The sequence below is a fragment of the Martes martes genome, assembly GCF_963455335.1.
Source record: "Martes martes genome assembly, chromosome: 13".
Classification (NCBI taxonomy): Eukaryota; Metazoa; Chordata; class Mammalia; order Carnivora; family Mustelidae; genus Martes; species Martes martes.
In genome coordinates, this window is record NC_137901.1 from 36447588 (window position 1) to 36465277 (window position 17690).

Genomic DNA, 17690 nt, shown 5'->3' on the forward strand with positions numbered 1-17690 from the left:
GTTTAGCTGGGCTAGTTCCTTTGCTCTTCTATACAGACTTTAGAATAATCTCATCTATATTAATAAAAGCTATTTGATGAGATTTTGATAAGGGTTCTTTAATGCTGTATACTGGTTTAGGGGAAGTTGACATCTTTATTACTTTGAGTCTTCCAGCCCATAAATATGGCACATCTTTCCATTTCCTTAGATCTTGATTGATGTTTATAATCAACATTATGTAGTCCTGTATGTGTTTTATTGTTTTCACACTTAAGTATTTCAGCTATTTTGAGCAGTTTAAAATGGTATTGTATTTTTAATTTCATTGTCCACATGCTCATTGCTTATATGTTAAAATACAAGTGATTTTTAAGCATTTATCTTGTTTTCTCTGACCTTGTTGAACATACTTAGTTATAGGAGTTTTTGGTAGGTTTCCTTGGGATTTTTCTGTGAAGACAGTTACGTCATTTGCAAATGGGTACACTTTATTTCATCTTTGACCTCTGTGTTTTTCTTTTTCTTACCTTATTGAACTTGCTGGCATTACAAGCACTGTTGAGTAAGAATGAGAGTGGACATCCTTGTCTTTTTCCTTACTGGGAAAGAAGTCAGTCTTCCGCCATTAGAATGTTAGCTGTAGTTTTATTTTTAGATTTTGTATCAAGTTGAGGAAGTTCCTCTCTATTCCTGGTTTTTGAGAGATTTTAAAATAAAATGTTGATGAATTTTTTCAAAAGCCTTTTTTGCATCAATTGATCATGTGATTTTCTAAATTTAGTCTTAATATGCTGTATTATTGATCAGTTTTCAAATCTTGAGCCAGATGTACATCCCTACCAAACATCTCACTTGTCTGTGTTTATGAATTCTTTTTACATATTGCTGAATTCTTTTTTTTTTTTTAAGATTTTATTTATTTATTTGACAGAGAGGGATGCAGCAAAAGAGGGAACACAAGCAGGGTGAGTGGAAGAGGGAGAAGCAGGCTTTCCACGGAGCAGGGAGCCCGATGCAGGGCTGGATCCCAGGACCCTGGGATCATGACCTGAGCCGAAGGCAGATGCTTAATGGCTGAGCCACCCAGGTGCCCGTACATATTGCTGAATTCTGTTTGCTAAGTTTTGTTAAGGATATTTACATCCGTATTCATAAGGACTTCTGGTCCACTTTGTGTGTGTTTGTGTGTCTTGTTTTGAAATCAGAGTAGCACTGACTTCATAAGGTGAATTTCTCCTACTTCCTGGAAGAGGTTGTATAGAATTTTTTAAATTCTTTAAATATTTGGTAGAATTATTTAGCAGAAACCATCTGGATCTAGAGTTTCCTTTTTTGGGAACTTAAAAATTACACATTCAGTTTTCTTAAGTGTCATTAGGACTATTTAGATTTTCTGTATCATACATTGGGTGAGTTGCTGTAGTTCCTATTTTTTTGAGGAAGTGTGGTCCATTTCACCTAAGTTGTTTATGTGTCCAGGGTTGTTCATTGTATGCCCTTAGTATCCATATTGACTATATAGTGATATTTCTGATACTGAAAATTTGTGTTTTCCCTTTTTTCCCTTGTCATTCTTGGTAGAAGTTTGTCAATTCTATCCATATTTTCAAAGAAACAGCTCTTTGATGCTCAACTTTACTAATCATTAGGAAAATGCAAATAAAAACCACAATGAGGTATCACCTTACACCTGCTAGAATGGCCATCATCAAAAAGATAAGAGATACAAATGCTAGAGAGGGTGTGGAAGAAAGGGAACCCTTGTGCACTGTTGGTGGGATTATAAACTGATACAGTTACTATGAAAAACAGTATAGAGGACCCTCAAAAAATTAAAAATAGAGCTCCCATATGATGCAGCAATTCCACTTCTGGGATATATCCAAAGGAAATGAAAATGCTAACTTGAGAAGGTATCTGCACCCCCATGTTAATATCCGTGTTATTTACAGTCTCTAGGACATGGAAACTACCTAAGTGTTCATCCTCAGATGAATGGATAAAGAAATTATTGTATATATACACAATGGAATATTATTCAGCCATAAAAATGAGGAAATGTTGCCATTTGTGACATGGGTGGACCTGGAGGGCATTATGCTAAGTGAAATAAGTCAGACAGAGAAAGACAAGTACTGTATGATCTTATTTATATGTCACATCTTAAAAAAGAAAAGAAAAACCCTAGAAACAGAAACTCATTGAAACATCAAACATGTGGTTATCAGAGGTGGGAGGGGGATTGGAAGAAGGGGTCAAAAGGTACAAACTTCCAGTTACAAGGTAGGTAAATGCTTGGGCTGCAATGTACAACATGGTGACTGGTTTATCTTGCTGTATTATATAAATGAAAGTTTTTAAGAGTAAATCCTAAGAGTACTCATCATAAGGAAAAAAAACTTTTTTGCATCTATATGAGATGATGGATGTTAAACTTATTGCATTGTTTCTTTTTTTTTTTTAAGATTTTATTTATTTATTTGACACGCAGAGATCATAAGTAGGCAGAGGGGCAGGCAGAGAGGGAGAGGGGGAAGCAGGCTCCCCGCTGAGCACAGAGCCTGATGTGGGGCTCCATCCCAGGACCCTGGGATCATGACCTGAGCTGAAGGCAGAGGCCACTGAGCCACCAGGAGCCCGCATTAAGTGTTTCAAAGTGTATGTAAGTCAGACCATTATGCTGCACACCTTAAACTTAATGTACAGTGATGTATGTGAGTTAAATCTCAGTAAAACTTGGGGAGAAAACAGCTTGTCTTTCATGGATTCTTTTTCTTCTATTTTTGTTGTAGTTTCAGTAATTTCTGCTTTTATTATTTCCTCTTTCTGTTTTCTTGGGTTAATTTTGCTCTTATTCGAGGTTTTTGAGGTGGGAGTTTAGATTATTGATTCGGGACTTGTTCATCTTTTCCATTATATGCATTTAGTGCTAAAGTTTCTCAGCCGTGCTTCAGCTTTATTCCACAAATTTTGATAAGTTTGTATTTTCAGGATATTTGTGTATGCTAGTTGAGGCATTCTTATGATGACTGGCTTAAAATTTTTGTCAGATACTTCTAGTATCTTTGTCACTGTAGTATTAGCATCTATTGATAGTCTTTTTTCATTCAATTTGAGATCCCTTTGGTTCTTGGTATAATGAGTGATATTTGCTTGATCCATATTTTGTGTTTGAGAGATATTTTGTGTGAGAATCTGGACTTTATTTAATACCGTTTTATCTGAATTTCTAGGACATTGTACCATCAGGGGAGGGAGTTGCTCTTTGTTACTGTTGTGTGCAAGTGGGAGTTTGGCTGACACCACAGACTAGCGGTTAGGAATGTGGGTCTTAGGGACGGCTGGGCCATTGTGGAAATCCTGGCTCTCCTCTAGGCTTCCTGTGATTCCATCCCAAGGGGCAATGCCTTCTTACTGCTGGATGGGAATGGAAGTCCAGGCCTCCCTAACTTTGCCTTCTCTGACACCACTCCAGAGAGGTGATGGGCTCCACATCACAGCCTGGCTTCCCAGTTAGCCTTTGTTAGTGTGGATGTGGGCAGGGCACACTTTTTTGTGCTGTTTAATTTTTTTTCCCTGTGGTGTTTGGCTAGAGTAGATTGGTTATTGTCCAAAAGTTTCCTGTCTTTCTAGGCTTCTCTTTTCCTGGTCATTTGGCTAGAATGAAAAGTTTGTGTTGGAACTTTTTATGTCGGCACCTGTTAGGATTTCTGGGTTGTTGACTTAGAGGCAAAAAGAAAACTCCAAGAACTGACCCAAAGATTCCTACCCTGTCTGCCTTTGTTTCTTTTCTTATGTTTGGGTTTATTTATAACGCCCAGGATTTGTAGTTGTACTTTGCAGGAGAAATAGGGAAAACTACATCTGCTCCACCTTCCTGGAAACACAAGTTCCCTACAAACTGGTCTTTATATTGGAACTGGGACACATCACTTGAAACTCTGAGACCAGTATTTTTAGTAATGTTTTCTTATCTTAGATATTATAAGATACTTTCTGGTTTGCATGTTGTATAAGTATTTTAACAAGCTTATTTTATTATAACTATGCTAAACACTTTTAGTTTTTATTGCTTTAAAATACACACTTGTAAAATTTAAAACAGCAGAATAGTATGTTAAATTGCTAAGTAAAAATACACTGCAAAAAGGCCAGTTATTCCCAAATTAATTTGTAAATTCCGGGCAGTCTATAAGAAATTTGTTCTTTTACAAGAAATTTAACTAACTCTAGAGGTCATTGGGAAAAGTAAATGTGGATGAAGAGCCAAGGCAATTTTTAATTTTTGTCTTGTGAATTTTGACTTCTTTTTTTTTTTTTTTTAAAGATCTTTATTTATTAGAGAGAACAAGCAGAGGGTAGTGGCAGGCAGAGGGAGAGGGAGAAGCCAGCTCCCTGCTTGGGAGCCCAATGTGTGGCTCCATCCCAGGACCTGAGATCATGACCGGAGCCAAAGGCAGACACCTCACTGACTGAGCCACCCAGGTGCCCCATGAATCTTGACAATGTTGAAGAGAAAACAGTAATGGAAATATTGTGCTCTTTTCGGTATCTGCACAGCCTCTAAAGGCATCGAAGTTAGAAAACTATGATGTCAGTACAGGACATGTAGAGGAATATGTATGAAAGGAACAGAGTAGACACTTATGAGGAAACTCATTTTATGCAGGCATTTGGTAAATAAGACACTTTGTATTTATGGGAGGAGAACTAGAATATTAAGAAATGATTCTTAGATTTCTACTCAATACCATATTTAAAGTTAATCTGGTTAAAGATACAACACTGAAAAAAATCAGCTATGGAATTATGTTAGGAAAACATGCATTTATAGTTCTGTCTAGTCTTGTGTAGTGAAAAGACTTTCCAAATAAGACCCAGGGGTCTTAAAAGAAATAACAGGGAGATCATGACCTGAGCCGAAGGCAGATACTTAACCGACTGAGCCAGGCAGGTGCCCTATAAGTCATTCTTTTTGATGCTCTTTTGCCAGTGGCAACCTCTTAGAGGGTCACCCATGTCCTTTGGATACAACCCCAGTAATTTTTAAATAGCTTTCTTGCTTTTTATCATTGACAAGTTATGCCGGGCTCATCTTACGCATTTCCTGCTTTTATTGCCAAAATGTGTAGGGACCACAGTATGGGTTCTGGGATTGCTGATTGATTTCAGTGCATTTCTTTGAATGCCTTTTATTACTTAAATAATTGTTTCATTGATAATGCAGGTAATAACCGTGTAGGGTTGTTTTGAAGATTAAATTAGATACACAATAAACTTTAAGAGCAGTGCCTAGTTATAAGAAAATAGTCATGTATTTTTTTAATTCAGGTATAATTAACATACAGTATTATTAGTTTTGGATGTAGAATGTAATTCAGCAATTCTATACAATTCTCAGTGCTTATTGTGATAAGTGTGCTTTTAAACCTCTTTATCTATTTCACCTGTCCTCCCACCCACCTCTCCCCAGCAATCACTAGTTTGTTCTCTGTATTTAAAAGTCTGATTTTGGGCGCCTGGGTGGCTCAGTTGGTTGAGCGACTGCCTTTGGCTCAGGTCATGATCCCGGCTTCCAGGATCGAGTCCCGCATCGCGCTCCCAGCTCTTTGGGGAGTCTGCTTCTCCCTCTGATATTCTCTCTCATGCTCTCTTTCACTCATTCTCTCTCAAATAAATAAATAAAATTAAAAAAAAAAAAGTTCTTAAAAGTCTGATTTTATGTTTGTCTCTTTTTTTCCCTTTGTTTTGTTTCTTAAGTTCCGTATGAGTGAAATCATAATTTAATTTAGGATTATACTGTCTAGGTTCATCTGTGTTGTTACAGATGGCAAGATTTTTTTCTTCTTTATGGCCGATGAATATTCCACAGTATATCCACCTTCCTTATCCATCAGTGGACACTTGGGTTGCTCCCATATCTTGGCAATTTTTTAAAATATTTATTTATTTAAAGAGAGCATGTTAGGGCCAGGGGTAGAAGGAGAAGAAGAACTCAAGCAGACTTCCCGCTGAGCCTGGACATGGGGCTTGATTTCACAACCCTGAGAGTATGATCTGAGCTGAAATCAAGAGTTGGATGATCAACCTACTGAGCAACCCAGGTGCCCCCATATCTTGGCTGTTGTAAATAATGCTGCAGTAAACATAGGGGTACATATATCTTTTTGAATTAGTGCTTTTGTTTTCTTTGGGTAAGTACCCAGTAGTGGAATTATTAAATCATATGGTAATTCTATTTTTTATTTTTTGAGGAAGTTCCATACTGTTTTCCATAGTGACTGTGGAAATTCCACAGTATTATTTTAAAAATACTACCCTTATAAGAGCAGAAAAGTTTTAGTCTCAGTCTCACTGTAGAAGTGTAATGTGAATAAACTGATGTGTATTCTTCCAGAACTCTTCTGGTTGACAATGTCTTCTATAGTCATCTGATGGGCTGGGATGAAGTTTGTTCTTTTCAAGATTTTAAAAATTCATTTGTTGCATATACTAAAATAAAAATTTTTGAAATTATTTCAGGAACTTGAATTGACTCCGACCTATTAGACTGGGGAAGATGTCCATTTGCTTGGGTCTGGGTGTTCTTTTTTTTGTTCTGTTTCATTTTGTTTTTCTACCAAATACTGAAATAAGAGAGATCATGTACCTATAAGACAAAGTCAAATTGGAGCATCAAGTGAGCACTACCCAGAAGCCCTTTTCAGCATGTAGGCCCAAGTTAATTATTGAATATATAACTCATGTGTTTTCCCTTTATTTTATTTTTTTTTTAATTACTTATTTTAGGGGCGCCTGGGTGGCTCAGTGGGTTAAAGCCTCTGCCTTCAGCTCGGGTCATGATCCCAGGGTCCTGGGATCGAGCCCCGCATCGGGCTCTCTGCTCAGCAGCGAATCTGCTTCCCTTCCTCTCTTTCTGCCTGCCTCTCTGCCTACCTGTGATCTCTGTCTGTCAAATTAAATAAAAAATCTTAAAAAAAAATAAATTACTTATTTTAGAAAGAGAGTGCATGGTGGCGGGGGGAGAAGGAGAGGGAGCCTCATGTGGGGCTCAATCTCATGACCCCAAGATCAGGACCTGAACCAAAATCAAGAGTCAGTCACTTAACCCACTGAGCCACCCAGGTGCCCCATGTGTTTTCCCTTTATTACTTAAATCTTTGTTGGTTACTCTTGACACATACCCCTCCCCAAATTATTTCTTGATCTTCCCCGAAGTAAGTCTGTCTACTGTGTATTTGTGTGAATGTGTGTAACTTACCACTGTGTCTGAGATACATGTCTGAGATACCTTTCCATATCAGTATATAAATTTCTCTCTCTCTCCTTCTCTCTCTCTCTCTCTCTCTTTTTTTTTTTTTTTTGGAGGGGTGAGAGTGGCAGAGGCAGAGGGAGAGAGAATCTCAAGCAGACTCCACATTGAGGGCAGAGCCAGACACTGGGCTTGATCCCACAACCCTGAGATCATGACCTGAGCCAAAATTAAGTTGGACACTTAACTGATTGAACCACCCAGGTGCCCCTTTGTCTCATTTTTGAACAGCTGTAGAGTATTGGGTTGTATGGATATAGTATGGTTTATTTAGTTATATCTTGTTATGTGTATCCATAGTGATTTCTTTGTGCAGTTATGATAAATATCCATAGGGTAAATTCCTAGACATGAAACTTGCAGGGTCAAGGGATTTGTGCATTTACACTTTTCACGGGTATTGCTAAATTAATTTTCTAAGAGGTTGCACTAGTGTATATTAACCACCAGTGTCTGAAGGTATCTAAAGGTAATAATCTTAGTCATACTTTAGCTAACTTTAGTTAGTGTTAGACTTTGATCTTGATCAGTCTAATAGGTGGAAAATAATTGGTTTTAAAAGCTTAATATTTGTGTTCCTTTCATCCTTCCATTCACATTAGCCCATTTTTCTGTAGATTACTGATTTGTGAGAGCTCTAGAATGGAGGAGGAGATAAAAATATTTGAACTCAGTACTTTGAAAATAAACTAGATTAGCTAGATCTGAAAGAAAGTTTGTCTCTCATAATCTGAATTTGAAGTTGAGTTCTTTGAGAGCAGTGTAATTTTACATTTTTCCCCCTTCATTTATGCTGGGTGAGGTTAAAACCAGAAACCAGCTTAGTGGAACAAATAATTAAAGGAAGAGGTTTAGGCCAAAAATTACTGATTTAGTAAATAACTAAACAAATTTTGAATCAACTGCTGGGCTTAATTCCACCATAGATGGGTAGATAGAGTGACAGTTGTTGCTTTTGATGAAGCTTAGTTTAGTTGGGATGCATTAGGTAGATTAAATGGAAGTAGTTGTAGTTGGAATAAGTGCTCTGTAGGAAAGAATGGGGTGCTATGAGAGCATATCGGCATTGCCTAACCTGTGTACTGGGTGGTGCAGGAGAACCAGAGGAACCTGCTGAACTGAGGTCTAAAGGATGGGTAGGAGTTGGGAAACTTAGAGGAGTAGTTGTATTGGGCATGAAGAGAGAATAGTATAGAGGGCAGAGACAGACATTTTTGGGCCTTTAGTTTCTATTAAGGATTTACAGTGCTATCTGAAGAATAATCTTTGAAGGGTTTTAAAGCAAGAGATGGGCTGCCAAAAGTCTGAGGAATTATTTCAGTGGTACAGGTATACACTGGCTTTATCCCCCTCATTTTTCACCCACCTCAGCTGTTACGAAGCAGCCAGCTGTGTCTGACTGAACTCTTGCTTCTGTCTGGGACAGATAGAATCTATTCATGAATCACCTGTGGATTGCACACTTTCTGTGGCAGAGAGAGTTAAAGCAGTTTCTGCCATATAACCAACTGTTCATCTATATGAACATGTCTTGTAGTTTATAGTAATAATCAGTTTATCAGGGAATTAAATGAGGCTGTCCCACAGTTGTTAGTAAGTCTTTAGTAGATTTTTGTTTCAAGATAATGGCTTTTCTTCTGATTTCCTCCTTTAAGAGCTATAGTAGTGTTCATTGGTATGTGTTTGTGTCTTTGTGTATATATTCGTTTATTCAGTTTTTTTGCTGCTTTTCCCATATAGTAGGCTTCCTCTGCAAAGAGGTTCTTGTGTTAATAGATAACACAGTAAAATTTTAGCTGTTGTATTTATTTGCATTGTCATCTAGTGTGGTTTTAAAGTTCAGTCACCATGAAAACATGGGTGATTACCTAAATTATGATATTCTGCTTTATATCAAAATGAATAGGCATATATGGTTTGTACAGTTGTAAGAAAATAAGTAATGATGCTCTCACTTTTTGAAAGATTTTATTTATTTATGTATTTATTTATTTTGGAGAGAGTGAGCAAGAACATACGCAATTGAGGGAAGGAGCAGAGGGGGAGAGAGTGGGAGAAGGGGAAAGAATCCCAAGCAGACTGTGCTGAGTGTGGGAGCCCAACATGGGGCTCAGACCCATGACCCTGAGATCATGACCTGACTCAGAACCCAAGTCAGTTGCTCAACCGGCTGAGCAACCCAGGTGCCCCAAAGCTCTCACTTTCTGATTATGAATAAGTAAAACTAGATTCTGAACTGATCATGAGTTGCCGAAACTAGGTGGCATTTATGTAGTCCTTTGACTGGCAAAGTTTGTTTCATATTTTCTAATTGTGAAATATTATGTAGCTGTTTCTTACTTATGTGGTGAACTGAATTTGTATTGCCCTTTTAGGGGATATGCTCAACATTTTAGGTAATATTATGTCCTCATATATTAGCCAGCCAGATTCTATTATTATTTATTTGTTTTGATTTACCTGTTCACATACAAGGTCCAAGGAAAAGGGGCTATACTTAATACTCGCTGTAGCTTAGAACTTAGTTCAGAGAGGTGAGATAGAAGATTGTTCCTCCCAATGTAAATATTGCCTGATCCTTATTTGGTTATACTTTATTAGCACAAAAATAGCAGTATACACACATACAGATACACCGGGTTATAATATTATATTTATGATTGCTTCCAATGTTGGCGTGATACATTAGTGGAGAGAAGGAGTAAAGAGAACTCACATTTTTAGTGATGTGACCTGTCATGTGCCAGTCTAAATAGAGCTTGAAAACTCTTGATTGAACAGGAAAGGTCAGTGTCTGGCATGGTCCCTGGCACATAACAAACATTAAATAAATGCTATTTAAATTGAATAGAAGATTTAGAAAATAATTGCTTTTATAAGGAACCCTGTGACAATAAAAATAAAGGAAGTGATTAGGTCAGACCCAGTTTTAAGCATTACATTTTATTGCCAACAGAGTTTTTACTTTAAGGAATTATGAAATGGCTTGTTTGCTCTTTCTGTTAATTTTTTATGCTTTAATAACAGTTTGTAGCTCTGTTATTATCAAAGTTCACTAGAAAATCATTTTTGTAGGGTGCCTGGATGGCTCAGTGGGTTAAGCCTCTGCCTTCGGTCCAGGTCATGATCCCAGGGTCCTGGGATTGAGCTCCTCATTGGACTCTCTGCTCGGTGGGGAGCCTGCTTCCCCCTCTCTCTCTGCCTGCTTATGATCTCTCTGTCAAATAAGTAAAATCTTAAAAAAAAAATAATTTTTGTGATTTTCTGGAACTGCCTGTTGTGATAAGTTCCATTAGTTTATTTTTGCGCTATATGAAGATAAACATAGTTTTAGATGGAGGTAAGTGTTTTTACTGAAAATTTGGAGAAGAGTATCCATTATAGCAGTTTCTAGGTATTTCTCATATTTTAGCTTGGGTTCTACAAGGGGAAAAAAGGGAAAATAATGTCTTGAAATTTGGACCTCATACCAAATCCATTTTATAGTTTTGGTTTGTTGTTGTTTTTTGGAATATGCTGGGAAATATATTTTGAAATCTTGTAAATTTTTGCTTTAATGTACATTGTAGAAACCATTCTAAATTATTTTTAAGAGATGGTAGCCCATGGATTTAAAGGTATTGTAAAATACACATTTTTAAATTTGAGTGGTACGTAATAGAATTTACCATTTTAACCATTTCTAAGTGTTCAGTTTATTGGTATTGGATATATTCACACTACTATGCAACCGTCATCGCCATCTATTTCCAGAATTCTTTTCATCTTATAAAACTGGAACTTTATACCCATTAAACGATAACTCTCTGACTTTCTCCCCCCCTGCCCTTTGCAGTCACCATTTACTTTCCATCTCTCTGAATTTATTCTAGGTACTTCATAGGAGCAGAACCATATAGTAGTTTTTTGTTTGTTTGTTTGTTTTGTTTTGTTTTGTTTACTAGCTTGCTTCACTTAGCGTAACATCCTCTAGGTTCATTCATGTTGTAGCATGTGTCATGATTCCATTTGTATGGACTACCACATTTTGTTTATTCATTTATCTGTCAGTGGATACTGGTGTTGCTTCTACCTTTTGCTGTTGTGAATAGTGCTGCTAATATTCTAAAATATTTTGGTTGAGTCACTACTTGATCTTTGCAAAAGATAACAACCTTTTATTTATAACATAGTCATAAGAGGCATAGTCCAGTTAAGACAGAATGCTTAGGAGTTGGACTTTGGATTCAAATCCTGGCTGATCCCTTCCTGGATATCTCACTATGGGCAGATAATCTTTTTGATGCCTATTTGTTAAACTGCCAAATGCGGGTACTGTGATGGTACCTTACATTATTTGGAGTAAATTAGGTAGTACATGTAAAGTGCTTAGAATAATAGTGTGTAACCCATAGTAAAAGTAATATTAACCTTTTCTTTGGGAGGGATTTTCTTTGAGTAGGGATAGGTAAAAAAGAGACAGGATTGAATATTGGGAAAATTGTCATTATGGTCATCTTCATGAGAAAGGGTCCTGCTCTCTTAATCAGTTATACTGAATGGTTTATCTAACTGGACAAGAGCCAAAAGAATCAGAAGTTGGTCTTTGTTACTGCCATCTCTTCCATATCTTAATTCTGTTCCAGAACTTTCAAAAGCAGAGTAGTGGGCCCTATCCTTAGATAGGCAAATGAGACTATGCAATGGATGGAACAGATTTGTAAAGTCTGGTCATTTCTGACTCAGTATTTTAGTTTCTTATAAGAAGGTTGTGTGTGTCACTAGTTTCCTCCCAAGAAAGATGTGAACTAGAAGTGGCTTTTAATGTGTTGAATGATTAAGCTGAATATTCAAATCTAGAGGGCTCAAAGTAGCCTGCCTGTTTTGTCTTAAATCCACTAAGCTGGCCCACATAAATGGAGCCCTCAATTATCAGTCCTGACCATAAGTTTCCACCATTGAATGTGGATGCCACAGAGTACAGTGTTTCTGAATATAACTGTACTACTTTGAATAATTCATATTTAATCCTAGTAAAATTACATTATGAAAATAGTCAATATAAAAGATATATTCCACTAATTAAATTTACTTATATGTATGATTCTTATTTGGGTCGGACTTAATACTATACAACTTTACATTGTAACTAGTAAGAATGTATTCTGGCTCACAATTGGGGAATTCTCTTCCGTTTTTTTAGAAGGATGACTACATCCATGGAATATTGTGAGAAGAGACATCTTTTTGTCTAGATGAATTCAGTTATTTAAGGTGTGTAATCCAGGGGAGTCTGGGTGGCTCAGTGGGTTAAGTCTCTGCCTTTGCCTTGGGTCATGATCTCAGGGAGGGTCCTGCGATGGAGCCCCATTGGGCTCTCTGCTCAGCAGGGAGCCTGCTTCCCCTTCTCTGCCTGCCTCTCTGCCTACTCGTGATCTCTGTCTGTGTCAAATAAATAAATAACAAAAAAATCTTTAAAAAATAGGTGTGTAATCCAAAGTGGTTGAAAATCTGAACTGAAAATCTGAACCATTTGGTCTCCCTAACATTTACTCTATTAGCTTGGGAAATACTTATTTCATAAACAAAACACACATAATTAATTGAAGTGAAGTCTCTTTCAACATATTTTACATTTTGTACCCTTATTTTACAATAATTTAATGATAACTTTAAAATCAGTGGTTATTAAAACAGTCATATTCAGTCTTTAGGGTACCATCTTAACATGACCAGTCACCATCTTATTTCAAATAATCTGTATTTCATGTAGTGTTAAATAGTTTTAACAAAATTTAGTACAGATTGATTCACAGAGATGCATTTTTTAAATTTTTTTTAATTAATTAATTTATTTATTAGAGAGAGAGAGCGCAAGCACAAGTGGAAGGCAGAGGGAGAGGGAGAAGCAGGCTCCCTGCTGAGCAAGGAGCCCGATGTGGGGCTCGATCCTAGGACCCTGGGATCACAACCTGAGCTGAAGGCAGATGCTTAACCGACTGAGCCACCCAGGTGCCCCCTCACAGAGATGCATTTTTTATAGAACTGAGGATTTTGGTGTATAAAACTGCTTATTTGGGAATAGTGATAAGACAGGAATCAAAGATAAGTAGTTTGGGCAGCTTAGTAAGTCAGCAAAACTAATTGTTGACTAATTCCTCCTACTGAGTCCTTTTTTTTTTTTCCCCTCATGATGTATTTCCAGAAACTATAGAAACCTCTAGTGAGTTAAAGAATAGTGACTTGATAAGTTTGGTGGTAGAATGAGAAGCTAGAGTTGAACATGATACATAAAGGTTAGTAGGTTTGTTGATTCAGATATTGAGAAAGTCTGTCCAAGTTAAATGAGGATATTTTAAGTAGATTTTTAATCAAAAAAAAATTTTTTTTAATTTTTCAGCCAAACCAAACAGGAAGCTTACTTTTCTCTACCTAGCCAATGATGTTATTCAGAACAGCAAAAGGAAGGGGCCGGAGTTTACAAAAGATTTTGCACCAGTTATAGTGGAAGCTTTTAAACATGTTTCAAGGTATGGTAATTGTTTGGGTACTAGGTAATCTGTTTTAAATTTGCATAATATGTCCTTTTGTTAAAATTTGCTGTAAGCCATTCAACAAAAAATGGAATGAATTTCTTTGAAATTTTCATTTGAAAAGACTTAACTATAAATGGCATTTGTAAATATATTAAATACTTTGTAGGAAGGGAAATTTTTGAACTGTTGCAATGGTGGGTATTTGGAGTACTTGAATTAACAGCTTTCCTTTAAGAGACCAAAAGCAACTGCCATTTTGGAATGAACTTCATTAAGAACAAATGTGAAAGTATTGAGTTAAAAATTTGTGTGCTTATAAAGCTATCATTTTTCCAACTAACATTTCTAGATAAATGTCATACCTTTTCCTTTCATATTGCTTATAATTTTGAGTTTTTTTTTTAGTGTTTGGGTAATATCATAACATTTTAAAATGCTGTGGAAGTATAGAATATTTAGAATAATAAGCCTGTTGAAAAATTTTGCTACAGGAAAATTCTGAAGGTAAAAGTCAGTGCTTTGGCTTATGCCCTTTTTAATGCTTATATGCAAACATATGCAAATACTTGGTAGTTTACTAGTAAGCATTATTGGGGGTAAACTACTAAATCAGTGTAAATTACAGAATACAGGGGTAAATGTGAAGATCTGAGTTGAATGATTTAAGGATAAAAAATATACGCCAGGCATGCCTTGCAAATTTAATCATAGTGGATGTGTTTTTCAAAAATTACAGTGTATGAAATACTGCTCTGTGTTATTCTTAAATGAATATTATTTATATTTTCTTTTAGATAATGTCTTTTGTCATCTTTTCAGATATTGGCATTTCTTAAGAGTTCAGTCCTAGGCCCTCTTTCTGTGATCATACTCTTCACTTGACCTCTGGTGATTTTATACATTGCATGTATTTAGTTATTATCCACACCCTAATATCTCACAGTCTTATCTCCAGTTCAGATGTGTTTTCTTTGTTTTAGACCCGTGTGTCCTGTTGCCTGATGAATTTCTAGTTGTATGCCTCCAGACATCTCAAATGTACTGTGTCTCATATTGAACTCACATTATGTCCTTGCTCCCTGTCAGTCTTGTTTCTCTTCTGTATCACTCTCTCAGTGGATCCAACTCTTACCTATCCAGATGGCCATATGAGAAATTAGGTGTCATCTTTAACTTTCTCTGATACTGTGATTTATAGTATATCAAATTCTCCATTCTCCTTCACTCCCTTTATCCCATGTAGTATATATAGTTCTCACAGTTATTTAGATTTCTTTCCATTCCAGTTCCCATAATGTCTTCTTTTTTTTTTTTTTTTAAGATTTTATTTATTTTTTAACTGAGCCACCCAGGTGTCCTGATTTTATTTATTTTTTAGAGAGAGAGTGCGCATGAGAGCATTGGGGAGGGTGGGGACAGAAAGAGAGGGAGAAGCAGTCTTCCCACTGAGCAGGGAGCCCAAGACGCAGCTTGATTCTGGGACCCCAAGATCATGACCTAAGCTGAAGGCAGACACTCAACTGACTGAGCCACCCAGGAACCCCCATAATGTCATTTTCTATATAATTGCAGGAGCCTCTAGTATTGTTTAACCAACTTAGGAAACTAGCCAGAATTACAGAGCTGATCATAACACTTCCTTGCCTTTGAGGTCTCATTTGTCTCAGAGATTAAGTCTAAAGTCCTGAGCAAGACTTAAGGTGTTGCTTCATGGCCTTATCCACATTTTCAGACTCCTGTCTCATATTTCTTTCACACACACAATTCGTAGTCCAAGTTTAAGCTAATCGAACTCATTCTTTTAGTTCTTTCTACCTTAACACTTTTAAATATGTTGCTTCTCCTGAGAAATTCAGTAAAATATTTATTGACTGCCTACTATGTGCTGGGCCCTAAGGATACTATAGCAAATAGGATAAAGTTCTGTCCTAGTGGAGCTTGCATTTCAGTGGATGACAAAAGTAATAACTAGATGTACAGTTAAATATATATTATGCTAGTAGTAAGTATTATGAGGAAATAAATTAAGGAAAGAACTAGAAGATATGAGAGCATTATATCATGAGATAAAGAATGACTATTTTGGGGAGATGGCATTTGAACAGAGACTGAAGGAAAAGATGAAATGAGCCACTTGAGCATCTAGGAGAGGATTCTATGTAGAGGGAATGCTTAGCAGAAATAGACACCTGTGTGCTGGGCATGTTTGAGGATCAGCAAGGAGATTTGGATAGGAGAAGGTATTTAGGGAATGTGGACTGAGAAGTAGCCAGGAAGTAGAACATGTCCACCTTGTGGTCCAGAATAAGGATTTTGGTTTTATGCTTGCTATCATTGATAGCTCCTAGGGGATTGAAGAGCTGTATGATTTGATTGACATTAGTAGAGCATAGAGTAAAGATGTAAGAGCCTAAGAGACCAATAAGAAGACTTAAGAAATCCAGGCAAGAGGTAATAGTAGCTCAGTCTACAGTGGTAGTGATGAAGGCAGTAGGAGGTGATTGGGAGTAGTCTGTTTGCCACTTCCCTGTTGTTCAGTCATCAGATCTCAAATATCACTTCCTCAGATATATTTTTAAATCTCTTTTGAAGTGGGCTACGCTTCTTCTGCATTATGCTTGTCTTTAATACCTTGTTCTTTTTTGTGGCCCTTTTATAGCAGCTGCTATAAATAAAGCTCCATTTGTATCTCAAACATAGTGCCTTTGATAGTGTCAAAGATAGCCTTGATCAATACGTATTTGTTAAATAAATTTAAAAGTCACCTATTTGAAAGCTTCTTAGCCTTATATTCAGCCCCCATTTAGTTAGGGGCATCTTTGTAAACCCCTAGAAGCCAGTGTGAGCACTTTTACATTTTCTTGTAAATTTTTGTTTAATAATGTGTCTAGGGGCACCTGGCTGGCTCAGTGGGTAGAGGGTGTGAATCTTGATTTTGGGGTTGTAAGTCTGAACCCCATTTTGGGTGTAGAGATTACTTAAAAAATAAAATCTTAAAAAAATATTTGTCTATAAGCTTTGAAAGGAAACGGGGAGTAGGTCTGTCTTGATCACTGCTGAACTTCTGGTCACATAGTGGTGCTCAGAAAACATTTGAACAGCTTTTTTCAGGGAATGAGTGTCTGATTTTATTGAAAATCACCATTACCTTTTCAGTAGCTCTATTAATTACTATTTGTATTTTTTCTTTAGTGAAACTGATGAAAGTTGTAAGAAGCACCTTGGAAGGGTTTTATCTATTTGGGAAGAAAGGTCTGTTTATGAGAATGATGTATTAGAACAACTTAAGCAAGCTCTGTGTAAGTGTGTAATCTTTTATCATGATCTCTTCGTTAAAATGTTTGCTTTCATTAAAACTTCAGTGTTCTCCCATTTCAGATGGTGATAAGAAGCCTAGGAAGCGAACTTATGAACAGATAAAGGTGGATGAAAATGAAAACTGTTCCTCTCTGGGATCTCCAAGTGAACCACCACAGGTAGAAGTTTTTCTCTGTTGAGGAAGTTATGTTACTGTTACTTCATGTGGCCACCTAGCTTTATTAATTTTGATGTTTTACTTCTGTAAATTGATTTTTATTATAATTCTGATTATAAGAAAGAAGCTATATGACTATCTCTTATTTTCTGATGACAAATTGCTTATGTTTAATGTAGTATGTTGTATATTAGGCAACTATATTTTAAATAGAAAGAGGATATCTGATTGCTAAATATGATTAGGTCTGGTGAGATATCCCCATTTAAATAGTTTCCTTTTAAATAAATAGAACATTATATGATAAGACCATTTTGTTATATGATTTAAGTACACTGAAAATGCCATTCCTAGAGATAAACACTGCCCTTTAGAGTATTTTTTCTTTTAAACATGTAAAAATGAG

The 17690-nt window shown here is 36.5% G+C and overlaps 1 protein-coding gene across 2 annotated transcripts in view; it reads left to right on the forward strand.

The window, feature by feature from the left end:
- The window catches only part of RPRD1A (regulation of nuclear pre-mRNA domain containing 1A), a gene marked incomplete at its 3' end in the record, with an annotated part of 77117 nt that overhangs the window by 19209 nt on the left and 40218 nt on the right, over positions 1-17690 (forward strand). For both annotated transcript variants that reach the window (XM_080821053.1, XM_080821054.1), the window contains exons 2-4: positions 13674-13803; positions 17002-17108; positions 17188-17285. In XM_080821053.1, the coding sequence (XP_080677179.1) occupies positions 13674-13803; positions 17002-17108; positions 17188-17285 (335 nt within the window). The remainder of the gene's footprint in view (positions 1-13673; positions 13804-17001; positions 17109-17187; positions 17286-17690) is intronic.